Genomic DNA, 22,118 nt, shown 5'->3' with positions numbered 1-22,118 from the left:
CACAAAGAAACAGCTCTGAATTCAGGTCTAATCCACTAAAAATGCTCCCTGAGTTAGTCGCTTTCATACTTAAGACACATGGTGGGGGGCGGGGAGCGGCATGAGGCCTGCATTCATTCTGAAGGACAATTTCGTAAGAAAGCATTCTCGGCTTTCACGCAGAATCCCAAACACCGTACAATTTCTGGATCGCGGATGCCGATTGCATCCCCACGCGACAGATATTTCCGACGATCCAGTACGCACCTGCTCTGTCGGAGGGCTGGACACAGGGTTAATAAGGTGGACGAGCTTAGAGTCTGAGGGGAGCAGAAACAGTCAAGAGAATACAATCAGTGTATGTACACATGTCTCCCCACTTCCGAAGAACACTGTATACTTTTCTCCCACTCGGGGTCTGCAAGGAACAAAGCAAAGCTTTCCAAATGAAGCAGAGTGTAGACGATAAGAAACTGATCTTCTGCTTAAAGCCAACAACCAGATGGCAAGTAAAACACAGACACGCACGATCTTAAACTACTGTGACGATCACCATCCAAAGCACCAAACACACACCGTCTTGGGTGACCAGCTGTCTTATCAAGTGTGAGCATTTGCACTCTGGAAGGTGCCTGTGTCATAAAGCAAGGTGAAGCCGGGTTGGGACGTAGGCCAAACGGATTCTCTGCAAACCCAGCCTCCTTCCTCGGCTCGGAGACACAGCCCGGGTGCCATCCCCAGGGTGTCCGCTGACCCCGAGGACTGGCCAGATGCCCCCTCTGACCCTGGTGCTTATCGGAACGCATGTCTGCTTCGGTTCTCCCCACGGAGATGCCCAGGAGCAGGGACCCTGACCAACGGCCTCCACCTCAGCACCCCGCACAGCACCTGGCCATCTCTGCTGAGAAAGCCCACGGGTGGCTGCACTGCCCATCTGCTCCAGGGTCCTAGACGTGGGTGGTTCCCACCTCCTCACCAGCGGCAGTGCTCACTAGAAGTGGGGACTCTCAGATGCCGGGGGACACCCCCCTCCCTCTTGGAAAATCACCCGTTCACAGTTTCACGACTGCCTTCGTGCCCGCCCCAGCTCCAGAGACCCTGTGCGGGCACCGGACTCAGGTGCCGCACCCCGACTATGGGGCTGGCCTGGTCAGGGGGAATGTCATCTAGCCTTCAACAGCAGGCCTCCCAGCCTCCTGGAGGAGATGCCGCCAGAGAGCCCGCGCCATCCTGGCCAACGTGCTCCTGAGGCTCCGCGCACAGGCTTTCCTGAACTCCAAACTCTCACCTGGCAGCATCTCTGCCCCAGCAACAGGCTTGCCTCTGGGACCCAGAGGGACATGTCATGCAGCCAAGGGCACAGACCGAACACGCGTGCTAATTAAGACCCCAAGCCACACAAGGCTTTCAAAGTCTAATGAGAGACTTCAGGAGGGCACACGGATCAACTCGGACGATGAAATAGGGAGACGAGCATCACAAGGAAGCCCCTATGTCACAGAAACAGCTGAGCTTTGACTAAGGGCCTACTATGTGCTCTGCGCCCCCCACCCTCCGGGCACGCCGGGAGCACACCGGATTCCACAGCCAGGACCGCCGTGGGAGGCGGTGTCCCTGAGACAGCACAGTCGCGGCACAAGGCAGCCCGTCCAGCACACTTAGCCCTGGGATGGCCGCCCGGGGCCCTGCCCTCCACCTCCTCGCTGTCCCCTCTGAGCCTGTAGATTCCGCAGGCTTCCAGCAACCGGGGCACAGCCCCTCACCCCCCAAGGGTCACATCGCTGTGTCCCCTCCTGCTCTGGGGCAGACATCTGGGTCCGCTCCCCCTCCTCCCACCCCTCCTGCAAGCAGCACCGCACCGAGAGGGACCTCGTGCCCCTCCTCACGTCCCCCGTCACTGGAGTCCACTTCTGAGTCCACACTTTCAGATGCTTGCCTGCGTTTTAAACCCCACTTAGAGTCAAAGCCCCACTCTGAAGAGGACACTGAACCTCTCTTGCCCGGATTTCCTCCCAGGAGGAGCTCACTCGGGCACCACTCACGCAGCTGAAGAGCGCACCAGCTCCCCGGCCACCGGGCTCTGCCCTGGCCCCGTGGCAGCCCTGGGACGGGGATGGGGACAGTCCCGCCAGAGCAGCAAGAGAGGAGCTGTCTGCTCACAGCCCCCTGGCCCCTCCCAACTCCAGCCGTTCAAGTGCCCCCACCGCACCCCGAGCACTCGGCTTCCTCGGGCTCGGACCCATGAGTGCAGGAGAGGCAGGGGTCCGAGGCGTGCCCAGGATGCTGCAGGCTTCTCCCCGTGGCAGCAAGAGAGAATTCAAAGCTGCTTCTTCCCTGGACCGCTGCATGTTATTGCACTTTATGTCAAAAATGGTAACTTCAGGTACAAATTCAACGAATGCAAATACTGTATTTCTGTGTTGCAGAAGTGAGAAGTGGCTGTGGGCTTACAGAAGACATCCAACACGCCTGTAGGCAGCTTCCCCCACGACGTGTGTGGCAGGAACAGGTTGGATTCCTCCTGCCAAGCCCTCCCAACTGCCAGAAAGCATCCTGATCCGCAATGTCTGTTCCGACTGCTTGTCTGAGCTTGCGGGAAAGTGAGAGGGTACAGGAAGGGGGAGAAGGGGGAGAAGGGGGTTCCACGGCTCCCAAAGTCTTCACGGAGGCAAAGGCTCATTCTCAGAATCCAGCCCTTCCCTGGTCCCCTCCCTGAGCAGGTATCAGAGCTGACGGGGAGTGCTGGCTTCGTGCTGAGCACGGCTTTATACCATCTACCTGGCTCGCAAGTTCTCCCCGCCGCAGCTCCACAGGACGTCCAATCATCTCCACTTTACAGACAGGAAACTGCAGACAAAGGGAGGCTGCCGGAAGTGGGTGCGAGCCTGAGGCGGGGGCACCATCCTGCAGCCCCCCGTGGAGAAGCCAGAAAAGAGACTGGGCCTTTCAGGCCTGACACCATCGACTCCCAGCCGTGCCCACATTGTCCCAGGGTTGTGAGCCTCTGCCCCCCCCCAACCCAGAGCTGGCTTAGGAAGTGCCCCCGAGGCCCCCACCTTACCACGTGCTCCCCGTGCTCCTAACAAACGGAGACAAGCAGTCAGAACAGACGCTAAGTAAGAGGATTAGATTGCGTGAGGCCTGCAGAGAACATTAATGCCAAACGCGAGCTGCGTTCACCGAAGACCGCGAGGTGGTGGGGCGCCCGGGGGCTCGGTCGGTGAAGCGTCTGCCTTCGGCTCAGCTCCTGATCTCAGGTGCTGGGACCGAGCCCCATGTCGGGCTCCCTGTTCCACGGGCAGCCTGCTTCTCCCTCTGCCTCTGCCCCCGTCCCCAACTTGTGCCTGCTCGCTCTCTTCAAATAAAATCTTTAAACAAACAAACAAAAAAGACTGGGAGGTAGTTACTGAAGACTCCGATACCGAGTCCAGCCCCTGCCCCAGTCCTGGAAGCAGCCGGACCCCCCTGCCCGCAGAGCACCCTCTCGCCAGGCCAGCCTGCAGGAGGTTCGGCGCCGGGGTCCCGGCACAGCCGTGTAGATGTCGTGTGCAGCCAGGCGAACGAGCAGACCCTTCCTGCGAGCGGGTTTCCACTGCGAGCCTGCAACGCCCCCCCCAACCATGATGACGGCCCCAGGGCGCACCAGCCGCTAGCCCGGGCGCTTGGGAGCTCGGCAAGACGGGCCGAGCTCCTGAGGAGCTCACAGGCAGACCTGTCACCCCAACGTTAAAACCTACAAATGAAATGAGAGCAATCCAGATGCAACAGAAACTGAAAGCTGCCAACCACAACTTCACCCCGAACCTCTCCTTCAGGGCAGAGATTCAGCGTAACGTGGGATGGCCAAGGACCCCCAGACATCACTTCAACAAACACTCTTCGTGACGGAACGTACTGCTGGGTTCTTTTACTAACCCAAGACCGTTTACTACAGAACCCGTTCACACCTCCAGATAATTCTACCATTCGAAGCAGCCGGAAAAAGTTCGAGCAGTTCAATGACTATGTGTCAATCCTCCCACAAAACACCATACCTGACTGAACCCTCGAAACTCTGCAGGGAGACGTACACCACTGGCGAGACCATGCTCTGACCCTCGTGTCTCCACGTGCACAGGGAAGAGTGACACGCCACACCAGGGAAGACCCGTTTCCAGAAAGGCAGCACCAGCAGGTCAATCTGATTCTCTGCTGTGAAGTCTCTGTACCAACGTTCCCAGCCCACACAGAGGACCAAGCACCCGAGCAGGCCCCGGGCTGGGTTCTGGAAGGGGCCCCTCGGGAACAGACACGTTCCCTGATCTAGGACTCGGAGCCGCACACGGGGCGGGACACCAGGGACACAGAGGTGCCTGACAAAGCTCAGTCTGTGAGCGGAACGCAAGAAACAGAGATGCCCTCGGAGCGGCACAGTGCTGTGACGGAGGGACACATACACTGCAGGGGTGGAGGGGAGGGCCGAGAGTGTTCTGCAGGAATCATTCCCCAGCGGTGCTAGGTAAGGGCCGATAAAGCTATCCTGTCATACTCCACAGGGCAGAGGAACTGTGCTGGGAGGAAGCAGGAGCAATCCCCAGCCGGCCTTCAGTGGGTGGACTGCATGGCAGGAAAGGAGAGATCATTGTGTTTGTGCCCACGCAGCTCACCCGGGCCACTCTGCCAGCCAAGCCACAGGGGCCCGTCAACCCTCAGACAGGGGTAGGAGTGAGAGGTCTCGTCCTCAGGCAGCTAGTAACCGGAAGCCTAGGATCTCCTGTGTCTCTTGAACACGTGCCCGTGCAGGCCCGCCCACTGCCAGCCATTCCGAGGCGGAGCCCTGCTCAGGGTGTGGATGTGGCTTCGGGGAAGCCGGTGCCGCGCCGTGATAAAGCAAAGGCTCTGGTGTCCGATCAGCCCAGGCTGCTCGCCCCGGCTGTGACTGCGCAGGGCCCTCGGTGGCCTCCTCTGTGAAGACAAAACCGGCCGTGAGTGTCTCTGAGAGGTCAGCTTCCGGGGCAAGTCCTGAGCATGGCCTGTTCTTTCCCTGGCTTCCTCCTCGCCGCCTGTCCTGCTTCCCACCGGAGCTGTTCCTTGGGCGCACCCCCCAAGAACCACGGCATTCAGAGACATGGGCTGCAAGGAGTGCGTCAGGGCACGCGGCTTTGCTGGGCCCAACTCCACCTCTTCGCCGGCCCTCCGCTGCAACTGCAAACAGAGACAACGTTCTCCTCGGTCCTCACTCCAGAGACCAGCAGAGCACAGGCCTCCCCAAAGCAGGGTGGGCAGCACTGATGAGGCAGCAGGCGCCAGCCACAACCCATCACAAACCATGGAGCTTCCTTCTCACGCAGACACCCCAGACTCTCCTTCGGTTTTCACATGGACGAATCTGGTCCGGGGTTCCCACTCCCAGGAGCATCAGCAGCGTGTAGACGCGATCCCTAGAGCCCGAGCTCTGGGACCCAGCTCTCGGGTTATGCTGCCTCACCACCAAATCCCTCAGGAGGGCTCCGTGGGAAAGCACACTAGGTCTAAAGCAGCCAACATGAACGTGAGATCCAGCTAGCCACATGACCTCGGGCAAGCCACTCTACCTCTCTGAGCCTCAGTTTCCGCATCTATGAGACAGAGGAGTCACAGTTCACTCCAGGCGGTGTTCTGAGGTTATGGGAGATCCTGTGTTAGCAGCACTGTAGTCAGTGAACACAGGTGCTCTTGGCCTCTGCCCCTGTCTGGATGGTAATGGCCTCCAGACAAGAACAAGACGAGCAGGTCCTCGAGGATGGTGCTGTTGGTGCAGGTCCTCGAGGATGGTGCTGTTGGTGCTGCCCCTCGAGGATGGTGCTGTTGGTGCTGCCCCTCGTGACCCAGTCAAGGTTACTGCCCTGTGAAATCAGGGTCGATGACCACCAGCGGTTTTTCTTAAGTAAACAGAACGGGAAATTTTGGAATGCTTCACCACAAAGCAGGGGCTGGGTATGGTCTGAAGCTTGCTTCGGTCCAGTACACAGAGGAAGGTTCTGTACATGTGGTCATACATCACATCACGACATAAAATTCCTTTCCTTTTTCGAGTCGGGGTGAAAGAGTTTGAAAGATGCTATTCCAGATAGGGTTTTCCAACTTCATTTTTAGGCCGAAATCCTAAGAATCGGAGTTGGAGGCCTAACACAGGTGAGGCAGGAGCTGAAGACACTGGTGCAGTCTGACCCTCTCCAAACACCCTCCCTCCGCGCAGTCACGGCCAGCACTGTGTTGAAGCCCAAACGGGCCTTCCAGCCCAGTGACACCTTTTTTCCTGCAGAGCCCCTCTGTAAGCCAGGTGGCGGGGACCGGGGCATCACCTTGTAAGGCCCTACAAGGTTCATCACTGCAGGTGACAGAGGAGAAAACGTGCTTAGAGAGGGTTAATGCCCATCACCGAGGCCACGAAGCAAGTAGCAGGAGAGACAGGACCAGGCCTGAGGGTTCCAGAACCACAGTCCTCCCACCATTGTTCCACACATCTGCCCCTAAACACGGGTGTTCTCGGGGGTGACATCCCACCCCTTCCTCAGGCGACCACATCCGCTTCTGCATGACGATTTGCAGGGCCTACTGCTGCACCCAGAACTCTCTAGAGCCCCTTATCTGTAGGTCTACTTAGACGTCCAGCAGGAGCCTCCAAATCAGCGTCCGAAACCAACTCTATCAAGCACGCTGCCAAACCTGACCCAGCTGGGGGTCCCTGCGTGCCCCACTAGCTGGACACGCGTGCAGACGACTCTCGGACTCCCTCACACACCCGCAGACTCCCTCAGACGCCTGCAGCTTTCCTCTCCCTCGGCCTTTCAGCTTCCTGCTGTCCACCAGCCCCCAGGCCTCGGTTCGAGTCCTGGTCCGGTGGCCTCCATGCATCCCTGCCTCCAGGCTCCGCTGGCTCCCCAGGAACCTAGAGCTCACTTCTGGAGATAACCCGCCTCCCTCCTCACCCCGAGCAGAAGCCTGCACTGTTCCCTCTGGCCCCTGCAGTCCTGCCCAAGCTCCCTGGCATGGGACCTGAGTCCCACACGACCCCTCACCCCTTCACTTAGGCTCCAGCATTGCCCAACCGACCGCTACAGCCCTGCTAATTCTGGGCCACCACAGGCTCACGTCATGCCTCGGCTCAAACTCACGGGTCACCTCTGTGTCCTCTGACCCATGAGCCGGGGTCCAGGGCTCTGTCCATCTTCCCTTCCTAAGAGACAACACGTGCAACACGCTGCGGAGCTGTCCGTGGACGCGGCTCTTCCCTCTGGACAGAGCTCCGGACACGCACGCACCGTGCCCTGCTCCCCGCTCATCACGAGCTCTCGGCAGACAGCCCAGCACCGACCTGGTGCTCAGTGACATCGCGCTTAGTGAACGGACAGACGGCATGCCGAAAACAAATAGGTCCACGACACCGTTTCTCTCCTTGAGGGAATCGAGGACAGTAGAGTCACAGACAGGAATAAGGCAGACCTCACAGAGCCCGGCAGATGCAGGCGCCTGGAAGGCAAGGGCACCTCAAACGCAGGGCAGCGGCGAGACGATAAAACACACGTGGGAGGGAGTTCGGCCGAGCCCAGAAAGAAGCCAGCAGTGAGGATGGCGAGAAACAGGCAGGGAGAGGAGAAAACACATAGAAAATTCAGTCTTACCAATCAATTAGGTAGATGTCTGGAGTTAAGTTGTTTTTCTTGAAATGAGCAAATAATTTCGGCAAATTTTCTTCAAAGAATACCTCAAATGCAGCAAAATAGGTCAACATCTGGGGAGATAATGTGAGATATACCAATAAACCAATTATCAGCACAGGTTTCCATTGTACAGAAGAAAGGCCACAGAGGGACACTTTCAGGACAGGACAATGGTCGTCTTCCGCGGTTGCTAACACGTCTAGACCGGCACTCCTCGCTGGGCTCAGGCAGTTTCTACTTAAGCCCCTTTTCTACTCTTCACAACAACGTCACCAGCTCCACTGCCGTATTTCCTGAACTCACACGGAAGTCGGCAGAGGCCCGCTGGTGTGCGGCAAGGCTGGACGTGAACCATGCCTGGCCCGCTGCAAAGGCTGGGTGTTTGTGGGCTGGCTCTTCTCCAAGAACCGGGAAGGATGAACTGCCTAAAGGAACCCGAGGAAGCATGGCCTCCTCGCGCCCAGCCCTGGCACGTCCCGAGGGAGCATAATACTGACGTGTGTGGCCCAGGTAAAACCAGTCTGGCTTAACAACACAGCCCTTTTAATGCAGCAAAGGGAGAAAACGTTAAGGAAAAGCAAGCAGTCAGAGCCTGTATTTTACTGGCACATGCTTTTCAACTCCTAGAGGGTTTGTAAGAAAACAGCACACACTGAGAAGGGGAGCGCTGCTGGAACAGAAGAACAGCTAGGGCGGGGCTGGCAATGACCTGCGTCTGAGCGGCGCCCCACTTCTGGGCCATTCACCACCTGGATGCATGTGGGCAAATGGCAACTCTCTGACTCAACGAAGGGATGTACTATAAACCAGTGGGTCCCGACAAGAGTGCGGGGAGGACTCTGCCTCCCGGGGGTACACCTGACAATGTCGGAGGACGTTTCTGACGGACACGCTAGCGGGGAGGTGCTCCTGGCATGCAACGGACAGAGGCCGGGGATGGTGCTGGCCGCCTCTGCGGCTATCGGCCCCCCACGTCCTCAGCACTACCGCTGGGAGTCCCTGCTGTCAAGAAGGTCCTGTTCCACACTACGATTCTATGATCCTTCCTTAAAAATATACGTGGGAATTCATAAGCACAGTTTATCATATGTGTCTAAAGAGAAACGTGGGGCCTTATCTTCACAATTAAGAGATACTGAGATACAAATCATTTTATTATATACAAGTATTTTCCTGACTGCAAGTCTGTAAATGTTCCCTGTAGAAAACTTAAGTACGGAAACAAAAGATTGTCCGTAAATACTGTTCATTTCCTTCTACCGTTAAATATGGCAGCTGTTATGGCTCATGGTGTCTCAGATGCTTTTGAAAAAAAATCATTTTAATCTTACTTTTCCATAATAAATGCTCTGCAAACCTCGATACTGCACCGGATATGCTGCCAGGTCTTATTTTTTCTTATTTCAACTGCAGTATGTTAACATACAGCGATACCTGATTTTCAGACGTACAATACCGCGAGTGACTCGACGGTCCCACACATGGCTCAGTGTTATGTGCTCCTAACCCGCCACCCGCTCCCCCAGCCCCCTGCCCACCTCCCCCGGGGCAATCACCGGTTCATTCTCTAGAATTAGGAGTCTGTGTTTTGATTTGTCTCTTTTTCCCCCTTTGTTCGTCTCTTAAAGTCCACACAGGAGAAAAATCATATGGTCTTTCTTTCTCTGACTGACTTATTTCACTTAGCGTAACACTCCTTAGCTCCGTCCATGTTGTTGCAAATGGCAAGATTTCGCTCTTTATTATGGCTGAGTAATACTCCACTGTATGTGTGTACATGTGTGTATGCACGTGTGTGTGTACGTGTGTGTGTGTACACGCATACACACACACACACACACATACACCCCGTTATCTTCTTTATCCATTCATCAGTGGACGGACACTTGGGCTGCTTCCACAATCCGGCGGTTGTAAACGGTGATGCCATGAACATCCTTTGGAATCAGTGCGTTCTCATTCTCTGGGTAGACACCCAGTAGTGCGATCCCTGGGTCACGGGGTAGCTCTACTTTCAGTACCTTGAGGCACCTCCACACTGTCTTCCAGAGCGGCCGCACCAGCTCGCATTCCCACCAGCAGTGTAAGAGGGGTCCCCTTTCTCCGCATCCTGCCAATATCTGTTGTTTCTACTCCCAGATCTTAAGTGACCATCTGCCTCCCCATAAACCTGCATTTTAAAATGTTTTCATTTTCACGATGAAAAACCATTTTAAATCATTAGTTATGAATAACTGTGTAACCACCATCTCTCTGCATAATGTACGGTGGGTTCGCACGAGCAGAATCACAAAGCTGTGCCACGTACCACTACTGAGAGTTAAAACCAGATTGTCCTCCAAAAGGCCTCTGCCAATCTGTAACTCCCCTAACAGCCTCCACTTTCACAGCAGTGTTGAAATACTACTTTTTTACAAAATGTTAAGTACTGCCTGAGCACGAAATACTCCAGAGTCCTTGAGATATTCCAGAAGAAATATGCCCGAGATTGTCTTAAAGTACTGCTGCCACTTATCAGCAAATCATCAGCAAATCCAGCCAACGGGTGCCCTGCGTGGGCGGCTCTCCTGGGCTGTAGAGAGCCCACCGGCTTAGGAAGCAGAGCGGTCCAGCTCCCAGCTCTTCCACTCACCAGCTGAGTACCTCGATGGGTCACGTCATTTCTGGGCCTTGGCTCTTCATCTGCGCCCCGCAGAAGACCCACCTCCGGGAGCACGTGAGGGGCCTCCCCGGGGCACCCGTCAGCTCCTTCCACCCGCTCTGTGTCTATACCACGTACTGAACACACCACTACCTTCGTCAGTGAAGGCGCTGGTCGTCACTGCGTCCCCTGTCCCATGGGGGGGCGCACCGCAGGAAGCAGAGCCCCGGGCTTGCAGCGAGCAGCAACGGAGGCGAGCGATGCCACGCTCTCCTTGAAGGACCCAAACGAGGAGCGTGCCCCTGAGCTGCAGCTGCGACACGAAGTGTGCACATTCGGGCAGGAGCCGCCCCGCCTCTCTCAGTTAGAGAAGGTATTTTCAGAAATACATACAAAGGGCTATTAGCCGTGTGTCTGGAAAACAAATTTCTTTCCCTCTGAAAAGACAGAATGATCAGCAGTCCTGGCTGTGTGCGGACACACGGACTGGGGGTACTCACAAGGCCATGGTCCACTCGGAAAAACGCCATTTGACAGGGTTTATTCAAAAGATTAGAGAAAGCAATGAAGGCGTCTGCAGAGTCCAGGTTCAGGATGAGCACGGCTGCTATGAAGGACATGCCCTGCACCTGAGGAAGGACAGAAGGGTATTAAACTCACGGTGGCCACCACGGTCGCAACTGCTCTCTCGCGGAGAAAGAGGAGCCCAAACGCCCTTGAGCTAGGAGGTCCCACACGGCCACCCACCCCCCACCGCTGAACCGAGCGCCTCCACGGCTCCCACCTGCCCCCTCCCCGCCCCGCCCCGGCCTGCGCTCCCTCAGCCTCCGCCTCCGGCCAGTGGAAAACCATAAACGCATCTGGCCTTTGACGGCCTGCCCTCCAGAACGGACAGTGTCCGGTGCGGTGGAAATGGGGGTCTGACTGCCTGAGAGCTCGTCACGCACACACACAGCTGCTGAGCCGCGGAAAGAGCAGCACCGTGTGTCAATGGTTACTGCTTAATGGCTTTTCTGATTTAATGCTAAGAAAAAAAAATCACATGCAAAAAATGAAAATCAAATCCAATTATGTAATTAGTGCCACAGAGAGGCCGTGTCAGCTCAATCCCTTTACAAGAAAGCGGAGGCAATTCACTGACCACGAAGCTCTCCATCCCCCCCGACGGCAAAAAAAAAATTGAAGGCACTCAACCTGACATCTGCAGCTAAGTGGTGCTGGGCAATAGTCTGACTTTCTTTTTAGACGATAACATTATAAAATATTGAAAAGGTTCACTTACATAACCCACATCCGGTCGGTAACAAGTATAAGCGCCCAAAATACTGTGCAACATGTCATGATATGGACCACCCTAAAAGGATCAACACACCAAAAACAACACGTGCGTAAGTCTGGTTAGTACTCAGAATGCCATCTGCCGCCGCCGCCAGTCACACCAGCTGCTCTCGGAGGACGAACTAGTCGCCAAGCACTATGCTCGCAGCTCTATGCGTCCTGCATGATTCAACGAGTTAGCGACCAATGGACGGTTAACCAGGCTGCAGCTCAACTGACAAAGCTGCTTGGAAAAAAGCTGATGGGTCAGGCATGAACACCTCGCTCAGAAGGAAAGCATCCTTAGTCTGGCTCTGGTTGCGTAACTGTGTCTCCCCTCCCTAGCTCAACAGGCAAGCCCACTACCCCAGGGCTCTTCAGAGCAGGTGACCCGCCTGCCTCCCCTCCCGACAATCATCGTCTGTTTCTTTTGTGTGTTTCAGCAATGGCAGGTTTAAGAACTACCCTGCAAATGTCGAGTCCTGAGAGCGACCATTTGATTAACATTCTCCAGGCCTGCCGTCCCTGAGACCTGTGCTGGAATTTCCGGTTTTCTAAGAAAACACAGGTGCCTCCCGCAATGTCAGTGTGTCTGAAGACACTGTGAAAGGACCAGCTGGGTCCAGATCCCACAGTGGCCGTCCACAGCTCCCACGCAGCGACCATCAACTTCAGGAATAAAAAGTGTACAGGGTGTGTGACGAGAACGTCACTCCACAGGTGACAAAAGGACGCCTGGGCCCAGATCATCACATTCTGGCATATACAAGAAGTTAGGTCAAAGAAGGGACACTCCTAAATCAGAGGGACCAAAGAAGGAAAGCCCACAATGGGAAGGTAAAAAAAGACGGCATGCAGTGCCAAGAGGGGAGGAGAAGGGGGGACGGGCAGGGAGCTCAGGGGCAGAGTGCCAAATACCCACCTGGACACTGCTGTGGACGTCACTGAATGAGAAAGACAAGAGAGCTATGCTGAACTTCTCTTAAAGGTAAATGCTTTTAACTTAAAAGATTCTCCACCCTGCTATTCTCCGAAGAACAGCCGCCACCCTCCTTTCTCTGAGGAAAAGACAGTGCCAGCGGACGGCAGCCCCCATTCCACATGCCCTTGCTTTGGACATCTCCCCACACTCTCCCTTCCCACTGCACTTTGTTTTTTGGTAATACCCACTTACGAATTCAGAGCTCAGGGCGCCACAGACTGAAGGACGCACCCAAAGGAACCCAGAGCGAGAGAGAAAAGCCAAGTTCTCTGCCATCTACCCCCAACCGCACCCAAAAGAGACCCAGAAAGCCCCTCGTCTTCTTCTGAACACACCCCCCTGCACCAGGATAACTGCCCAGTAAATCTCAAAGTCACCGAGGCGGAGTCCCCATGAGATACTGCACAGAGATCACTCTGGGTCCCCGGTCTAGGAACGTTGGTCCTCAGCGTCGGAAGGATGCCAGCACCCTCTTGGGCCCCGTTTTGGTTCCCCGACTCCCTTTGTCGGCAACACGGCCCATGTATCTCAAAGCACTGCCCTGACACTCTCCTTCCTCCAGAGCACGGCTAAACCGCACAGGTTCCTTGTGCGGCCATGGTGGTGAGTCGGTAAGGGGGGGCCATTGCACTCAACTCCACGCTCTCTGTTCGTTCCTCCAGAGGGAAGGTGGGGATCCCCTGCACCCCCCACCCTCTGATGCTTCTGTTCTAGTCCTTCCACCTGGAATGTCTTTCCCATCATCTGCTCAGACTGTCATTCAAACCTAGTCCAAGCGCAGCCTGAGGGCCCCTTCCTCCGCAACCCCATTCCAGACATCCCCTGCCCCCATGCGGGACTCCCAGCAGAATGGCCGCAGCTCCTCTGTGCTGGGGCACACCGGCATTTCTGCAGAGCCCATGTGTGTCTAACATGTGCATCTGCATGCCTGGCTCCTTCCACGTGGCTGGTGAACTCTGTGTTCCGGTTCATTCCACTACCCTTTACTGGTTATCCAATGTGTGCATGGCGTGATACCAGAAACACGGGCCTGATTCCAAGGTCAGGGATTCCAAGGCTGCTTAGCAAGCGCCAAGGTGAGCACAAAGAGGAGGCTGGGGACATGTGTGGAGGCTGGCACAGCGATCCACAAGAAGACGGAAACAAGGCAAGGACAGATTCAAGGACATCTGAGAAGCAGGAACTGCCAAAAACCATTACATACTGGATATGGGAGGGGTCAAACAAGACCCCCAGGGAAACGTCTGCTGTCAGTAGAAGAGCTCTTCACACCCCTCCATCCCGATGACTCCCAAACCCACTGCCGGCCTGGGCTAGCTCAGAGGCCCACAGGAGAGGCCACGTTTCTCTTTACTGCCATTCAAAAGTGGCTACTCCATCCCATCTTCCGTGGCTGGTTCTGCCCCCAGGGGAGTCCCCGCTCTCTCCTGGGCCATCTGCTTAGAAGCCCACGCTCGCCACAGCTACAGCTGCCGAGGCCTTCCGCACGCCCCCACCGGCACCCCAGGCTCCCCAGCCCGTCTTCTGAGGGAGTGCTGTGCGTGCAGCCCTGAAAACCGAGCCACGGCCAGGGAAGCTCTGTCAGGTGGAGCAGCACACGAGGCCCTTCCTGGGCCAGACCTACCAAGGCTTGTGTCCATGCATCATAAAAGGAGCCAGGGCTGCCTTTGAAAGCAGAAGGATGAGTTACCCTCATCTGTAAAGGTCTAAATGTGATGACATAGCCTGCCCTCCCCCACCCTACCCCCAAACCCCTAGTGCTTTTCAAACTTGATTACAAATACGTGCAGTTTGGCATCTATGACGTTTAGACAAAACATACTTAAAGCAACAAATTACCACCACCTACTTGCTGGAAAATGCAGAGATTAGGAAACGTTCTAGAAATGTCCAGTTTAATCAGCTCCAAGCTGGCTTCTCTGTCTGCGGCTGAAAACCCGGCATCTATCAAAAGATGAAGAATCATGACACGTGTCAGAGGCAGACATGTGCAATCACCACAGGCTCTGAAGGGTGACAGGGATGGACACGGGACGTTGTTCTCGGGCCTGATTATGGCGGGAGCCAACACGGTCCACCGTGGGCATCTGGCGAGCAACAGCTCGCAGCACCAGCTGAGGCTGGATCTCATTAAGGATTTCCCGGAGTCCGGAATCGGAATCTCACCTGATATTTCCTGACGGCAACAACAGTCAGTGGAAGGAAGGACAAGGAAGGGAATATACCCAAAACGCACCCGCCTTGGCTCCAGAACATCACTAGTGTGAACTCAGGATGTGTGGCCCTGACTGCAGGGGCCACTCCTGCGCACTACTTCTGACAACTATTTACGAATAACGGGTTTTGTATTTCTGAATTCCGATACCACACAGACAGGATAAACAAAGATCGGTAAACGAGACGCTCCTTGAGCACCAGCAGGAATCATTCTTGCGCACCGTGGGGCATTCTAAAAGCATCATCTAGCAAATGTGCGGTGTTCCTGTCCCTCTGGAGTCGTTCCCAAACTCCTGTCTGAGCCAGCACTCGACCTGTCCCGGGAGCCAGGCTGCTACAATCCCGGGACTAGTGAAACCACACCGGTTACGATCGGCCCTCCTGTCTCCACACAAACGTGTCTCAGGAACTGGTGTTCTTCAACTCGCTTGCTCTAACCCCCGCCCAAATCCCTTTACCCATGAGGCTTTTCATAAATTTGCACTAAGCACTACTTCAGCTAAGGAAAGTTGGTTGTGTAGTTAATAATGACACGACGGACCCAAGCAGCCCCCCGCGTTTCGCACGGTGTATACCTTCGTTCTCTGCTTCAGAGCCTCCCGTGCTAAAGGACCGCCACCTCTCCTTGGCTCGGGCAAGACAGATGTCAAAGAGCTCTGGAAGAAAAGTCTCAGGGTAAGTATCACGGCACATGGGAGTATGTGTCCTCAAAAGACGCAGAGAGCACACGATCGCCTCATCCCAATACTTACAGTTCAACCTCAGACCGCGCACTTAGGGGCCCACACACACAATTCCCCCCAGCGCGGCCTGAAGGTCCTCCTGCTGCCTAAAGACATCACCAGGTATTAAGGAAGAATTCACAAAATATTACCACAATGCTGGGTATGTACTTAAATTACACAACCCGCCCCTACGACGCTTCTGTTCGGACTTGTTTCTGAGTTTACTGCCTCTACTGGACTGAGAGCTCGTCAGGGGTGAGACCACAAAGGTCTCTCACTCACTTACGCGCCCAGAGCACATGGCTCTGGACTGACACCCATCAATACAATCCACGAACATCTGACCGACGGAGGGAAGCAGAGACCAGCAGAAACCCATGTGGTTTCGGCTGAAGACCAGACGTGGCTGCCACCGCCACGGCCCCGCCTTCCTCGTCGCGCTGCGGAAGCGGGGAGGGGCCGAGCACGATGGCCAGAGGCTTGGCGACACCAGGACTCTTGCTGGCAGCCGATTCCCAGAATGAGCCCCCATACGGCAGGCTCCAAATCTTCCCATCCTTACAACTTTCTTTTTCAGTAAATCTGCTCTTTGAGCAGCTTAGGAACAGTGAAATAGTATCTCGGGCTCACAGATTTTGCTATCACAGACAGCCCTCTGCAGGTATATCCACGCCCCGTTCCTGAAGGAACCAAAGTGAGGGCTCTACCCGCAGAGGCCTCGCAGGCTCCCCGGGCCGCTCACCCCAGCCCCGGGTCCCTCATCCACATCCGGGGATCACTGAGACTTTAACTGCAGCTCCCCAGAGAATTTCTGTCACTTTATTTTTCCCACCATTAGTTTTGGAAAACAAAGCAGAGCACCTCTGTCTTCCAGTGTGTGCTGTTTATTAAAATATAAGCCAAGTTGTATTAACAGTATTGTGACCCAGCAAGTGAAACCTTGACTAATAACCTGTATCCGGCCTTGTTAACGATCTGACTCACTGCATGCTGGTCGGTCAGGGCAGAAGAGGGTACAACTATGAAATGTAACTTCACACTATTATCCCCAGATGGGAGGGTCTGGGGAACCTGCCTGCTCGCGGTTTTCCAGGAGGTGGGCTTGGCTTTAATCATTTTAGCAGAAGACGGAAGGAAACCACTGCATGGCCCCTGACCCCTGGGAACCACGTGCCAGAAGAGGTATGTGACGGTTCAAGCACAGACGCCCACAGCCTCAGGGCAGAATGAGTCAGTGTCGGAGCCCTAAAAGTACATCTGTGGCTTTACCGCCGTGTCTGCAGCGATGAGGGGGACAGCAACACACCTTCCTCCCAGACCCAGGTTCAAAGCCCAAAGCCGACTTCCCTAAGAGTGAAGGTTTAATAATAGTACGACACTGACTTCCTAGAAGTTTCCAATCTCACAAGCACAACCTTAAAGAGCACATGTCCAGGGCTTTCCAAGTTGGAACGCAGGGTTCCGACTCAGCCAGGGGTAGAAGAGAATCCTGACTCCAGCACGCACCACACGGTCCCTAACCTTCTCAGGAGGGTTGTCGATGTTAGAGAAGATATGTGAGTAAAGAACCGAGTGCAATGCCAGGCCTCAACAACCAGAATTCACGATTATCTGCGTTCTTAAATTGGCTTAACTACTCAGTAACACTGAGATTAAGGAGAACCCAAGAAGGTGGCACGCATTCATTCAACGAATACTCCTTGAGAGCCTGCCATGTGCAGAGAGCTGGGCCAGGCCCAGGTGACAGAGCGGAGAGCAGGACAGGTGGGACCGCAGCATCCAGGGCACGTGGTTTGGGGGCAGCAATGGACACCAGGCAGCCAATCGCGAGAAAGATGCAATGAAACAAAATGAACCAGTATCAGCATTTAGACAAACTTTCAAGATACATAATTGATTAACTAGCTGTTTAGCCCCATCTACTCTGATAAGGTCCACAGAAGATTCTAACTTCCCTAAAATCAACCCAGGCATCAATGAGAACCACACACACACTCACACACAGTTACACACACACACAGACACACACACAGACACACACACACACACACACACACGAGGACTCTGCACTATGTTCAGCTGTTGATAGAGTTTAGAAAATTTTCAAGAACAAGGACTGAGGTAAATACTCAGCAATTTCTCCAAACCTCTACAAACAATTCCTACAAGTTAAACGTTACATACGATCCTCTCAGGTAAAAAAGCTAAAATGAGCCAGAAATGGAGCCTGGAGGAGGTCACTAGAAACAGAAACCAGTAACCATCCACACGGCCCGCTGACCTCACTCAAGACGGAGAACGCCTGCCTGGACAAGGCTATCTCCGTGGGATACGATCCAAATCTTCTAAGATAAAAAAAAATATGAACCCTAGCTACATAGAGAAGATATAAATCAATTTGTTTTCCACTCGAATGTCTCCACGGGGTGAAAAGTGCCACCATCAACCGCACAAGCACTCGCTGGGCACGAACACAAAGGACAGCAGGAGAGGCTCCTGCCTCAGAGCCGAGCCTGCAGCCAGGGAGGAAAGTGTCCACCTCCCTCTGGACGCGCAGCCTCGTGGGGTGCTGGGCACGGAGCAGGAAGCCAGTTCGGGGCGCAGGCTGCTGGGGGACGATCATCCGCACGCCGCAAGGGGCATCCGGCGAGACAAAGAGCCCGAAGAAAGCGGACTGCACGTCTCTACCTCCCCTCTGGCCTTCGGCTACCAGGACTCAGGGACCCCAGGCCTGGCACGGCAGCTGTCCTTCTAAGGTGCTCATATATAAGCTGCCTGGGACAAAATGCTGCAAAAACACCCCAACAGTACCCCACCCAGGGCGCCTCCGCGGACAGAACACGCGCCTCCCTTCCACTGTCACGCCCCCATCGACGCTTGCTTCCCACAGCACTCAGAGAACCCAGCCCACCGCTGCTTTGAAACCTGTACGTGCCACCTTGTCTAGCCAGGGAAGAGGACAGTTATCAGGAAGAAGGTAGGCATCTGCTCGGAACCACCAGCTCACTGAAGCACGTAGGAGTGACCCGGCCTCCCTGCCGTCTCTCCCTCCTGGAGGACACAGTCACCGGGCCTCTCAGAAGACATGGCGATGGCTGCCTTTCTTCCTCTTGGGGCAAAGGGGACAGGAGAAGCCAGAGGACTGGGGGTGGAAGGTGGCCGGGGCAGAGGGTACGCTCTCCAGGCCTAGGATCAGGCAAGTTACTCACCATGGGTGATGTTTAACTCGTTGCCGATGGCTAAGCTCCAGACTTTGCCTCTCACACTGGGAGGGATTCCCTGCCACCACAGATCTCGAACTTTTCTAGAGCACCACCTGGACAAAAACGGAAGCATGGATTTACGAGTTTGTTCTCAATGAAGAAACATCGGCCACCTGGGTGCCCAGCCCCGGACCAGAAGAGCGGGGGTACAGAGTCGCATGCACAGCCCCTCCCCTCAGGGAGCTGCAGCCCAGCGTTCCAGAGGCCAGGAGGTCAACAACGACTGTGACAGGGACAATGCGTGAGCAGGGAGGGCGCTGTTCTGGAGCTGAATCCCGAGTGACCGGCAGCAGCTGAAGCAGGTAAAGGACGGGAAGGCCTTTCTGAGCAGAAGGCACGGAACAAGAAGTAGCCGGGCCGCTGCAGGAACCGCAGACAGCTGGGCATGGCGCAGGGTGCCAGGGGGGCAGTGCTGCGGAGCTGCGGTGAGCCCCGAGAGCCCAGCAGCCGGCCACCGCACTACGCACACAGGCCAGTCACTCGGGTAGTGAGCTGCCCAGCCCCAGCGGCAGAGGAGACGCGGCTAACTCAGAACGCTGAACCACGCAGTTGTGGAGGTCTGCGGGCCACGATGCACACGCACCGCCAACACCCGGGACAAACGTAAAGGTGCCAGGGGTCCCCTGGTGCTTCTCAACGCAGCGCAGCGGGTAGACCGTGGGCTGCTGCGACAGAAACCAGGTCTGCATCCCGATTCCACCCTTGCCCGCGGAACCCAGGGCAGATTACTTCTCCTCTCTGCCATCCAGCTGCTGAAACCCTCCCCTGGAAGGGCACTGTGAAGGTCAAGTGGGACAGAGCAGAGAGGCGCCCGGCAGGTGCGCTAAATGGGGGCTGCTGTGTGAGTGCACGCGTTGAGATCTTATCAAGCACCAGTAAGGGCAGGAGGCACTGGGGGGGGGGGTTCCGCAGCCACACAGGGAGACAGCCCAGGGGTTGAGCATCATCTCCATCCTGTTACTAGGTCCCCTTTGAGAAAAGTATTTCCTGAGAGTGTTCAGCCTATTAAAGACACTGCCTAGAAAAGTGGGCTCGGGGAATAGCTTGTTTTCCTAGCAGGCAGCCTCAGCAGGGCTGAGCGAGAGCGAGTAACACCCAGGCAAGTGCCAGAAGCAAGTCCCCAACATCCTGACATCCGGTTCAAGTGGAAAGGGATAAGCCTGAAGGGAGACTCGCAACCACGCTCCCTGGCAGTGCCCGCGAACAGGCTGAGGCCCAGAAGGAGCAACCCGCCTCTGCGCGTGGCCCTGGGACTGGGACAGCTGTCCACACGCTTCCCTTCCCCATCTGAACGTACAGGAAGAAAAGATCTACAGCTGCCTCTTGGCTGTAAGACGACAGCAGCTGCCAGACTCTGCTGGGTACCGGCCATTGGGGGTGTTATCCAAGACCTGATCCCCATCCTCAGACAGAGAACAACATACACTGGAGCAGATGCATGGGGTGTACCCAGGGCTCTGGGTACCACAGTCACCTGGGCAGGAAAGTCTTCCGCCAGGAAGTCTGAGCTTTAAAGGACGAAGAGTTAGCTGGATGAGGGGTTATAGGGCAAGAGACTTCTAAGCAGAGGGGATGGAACATGCAAAGGTCCTGAGGCTCCATAAGGAGAGGGGTCATCGAGGAAGGAGAGCTGGAAGGTGAGCCCAGAGAGGAAGGGGTGGGTTATCTCACAAAAGATCCCATCAGCTAAGCAAAGTAATTCAAATCGTATACAGAGTAGCAGGAAGCCACGGGCATCCTACACTGGGGGGAACACAGACCTGGGCTTTAGAAGATCCCTCAGGCTACTGAGCAAAGACAATCTGGGGGTCTGAAGCGGGCTGTCACGGCGTCCAGTTAAGGAATGGCAGGGCTGAACCGAGGTGGGGAGGGAGACCCCACGCCACGTAAACGTAGGGGGTAAATTCACCCAAGGCTGTGATGGGAGCTGCAGTTAACACCACTGCTAGCGGTAGATTCTAGAGGGAAACGCCTGGCTGTCAGCAGTGCCCACCACACCACAGCTTACATTGTTTCCCAGTTAGGCAAAATCTCGTTGTTCCAGGTAAGGACGGCATTGCCAATGCTCTCCTCCAGTCGGCACCTCTCCTCCAGCTGCCTTCTCCTCCGCTGGGCCTCCTTCAGCTCTGCACACCACGATCACAAGCAAGGAGAGAGCGCCTGTTAACGGACGCCCGCTGCTCTCACGTGGGGTGACTCTGCTCAGAGTCATGCTGCAAAACCACCCAGAGAACTCCACCGAAGTGGGGCCGTGAAGCTTCCCTCCCAACACCCGTTTCAGGCCTCACGGGGCGCAGAATGCTTAGGCCTTGTCCTCCTCTCGGCAAGCTTTTCAGCAGAACGCACAGCAGAGTACACAGTTAAGAACACGGTTCAACTAGCACAAGACAGAAACCCACGAAACCACCCCCCAGCCAAACCCAGAACACTGCCAACCACCAGACACCCCCTGTGCCCCCTGCCCGTCCCCTTCCCAACTGAACCTCTAGCCTCACCGCCCACAGCTCAGGCACAAGTCCCAGCGTGTGAGGAGCAACTCTGAGAAATACCACACATCTTCATCTACACAGGCCTTCAGTACTTTTTCACTGGGGTAAGACACCTAAAACAAAACGTGGCATGCTAACCATTCTAAGGGCACAACCAGTGGCACCGAGTACGTGTTCACACAGTTGTGCAGCCGTCAGCACCACCCAGAACGTTCTCACCTTCCCCGACTGAAGGGGCTCGCCACCCTACTCTCCAGCTCTACAGTCCTCACTGTTCTGGGGGCTTCATGTCAGTAAAATCACACGGTGTGTGTCCTCTGGGTAGCTTATTTCGCTGAGCGAAATGCCCTCAAGGTCTGTCCACGCTGTAGCAGGTGTCAGAATGCCCTGCCTGTTTACGCGGAGTTAACAGTGGGATGGGCCACGCTGGGTTTATTACGTATGCTTCCTAAACACGCTGGCGTCCTAGGGATTTTAAGTGCTGCACAGATTTTACCAAATTCAAATCCAGTCACATCTTCTTGTAGATGAGGAAAGCGGGGCCCAGAGAGGGGAGGAAGTTTGCCCATCACCACGGGCTGACAATTTCCCCAGCCTAGCACTTCTGTCCTAAGTGGTCTCTTTTCTTGGGTAAATTCGAAGTGTTACCACCTTGAAGAAAGCTACCAGGAACAACAGATAGTAGGAACATACGCTTTTGATGGAAAATTATAAATTTCACAATATTTAGGCATTCGCCAAGTTCAGGTTCTAAGGCTCCAAAGAGGTACAAAGAAAATCTCCAGGAAGACACGGCATCCCGCGGTGGCCTACAGACGCAACA

General features: G+C 55.3%; 1 protein-coding gene across 7 annotated transcripts in view; it reads right to left on the bottom strand.

Annotated features, from left to right (window-relative positions):
* TBC1D14 (TBC1 domain family member 14) overlaps nt 1-22,118 on the bottom strand; it is a 99,007-nt gene that overhangs the window by 6,071 nt on the left and 70,818 nt on the right. For 5 of the 7 annotated variants that reach the window (XM_040624849.1, XM_040624851.1, XM_040624852.1 and 2 more), the window contains 7 exons: nt 20,815-20,932; nt 18,753-18,859; nt 15,394-15,474; nt 14,451-14,545; nt 11,585-11,656; nt 10,803-10,931; nt 7,623-7,732 (listed from right to left, as the gene is read on the bottom strand). In XM_040624849.1, the coding sequence (XP_040480783.1) occupies nt 7,623-7,732; nt 10,803-10,931; nt 11,585-11,656; nt 14,451-14,545; nt 15,394-15,474; nt 18,753-18,859; nt 20,815-20,932 (712 nt within the window). Of the gene's footprint in view, nt 1-246; nt 300-7,622; nt 7,733-10,802; nt 10,932-11,584; nt 11,657-14,450; nt 14,546-15,393; nt 15,475-18,752; nt 18,860-20,814; nt 20,933-22,118 lie in introns of all 7 variants that reach the window. The other 2 variants (XR_005833377.1, XM_040624850.1) reach the window with 2 other exon arrangements.

Source organism: Ursus maritimus, unplaced genomic scaffold (assembly GCF_017311325.1).
Source record: "Ursus maritimus isolate PB19 unplaced genomic scaffold, ASM1731132v1 scaffold_8, whole genome shotgun sequence".
In the NCBI taxonomy this organism is placed as follows: Eukaryota; Metazoa; Chordata; class Mammalia; order Carnivora; family Ursidae; genus Ursus; species Ursus maritimus.
The sequence above is the reverse complement of the archived record's forward strand: the minus strand, read 5'-3'. Positions and strand labels throughout refer to the sequence as shown.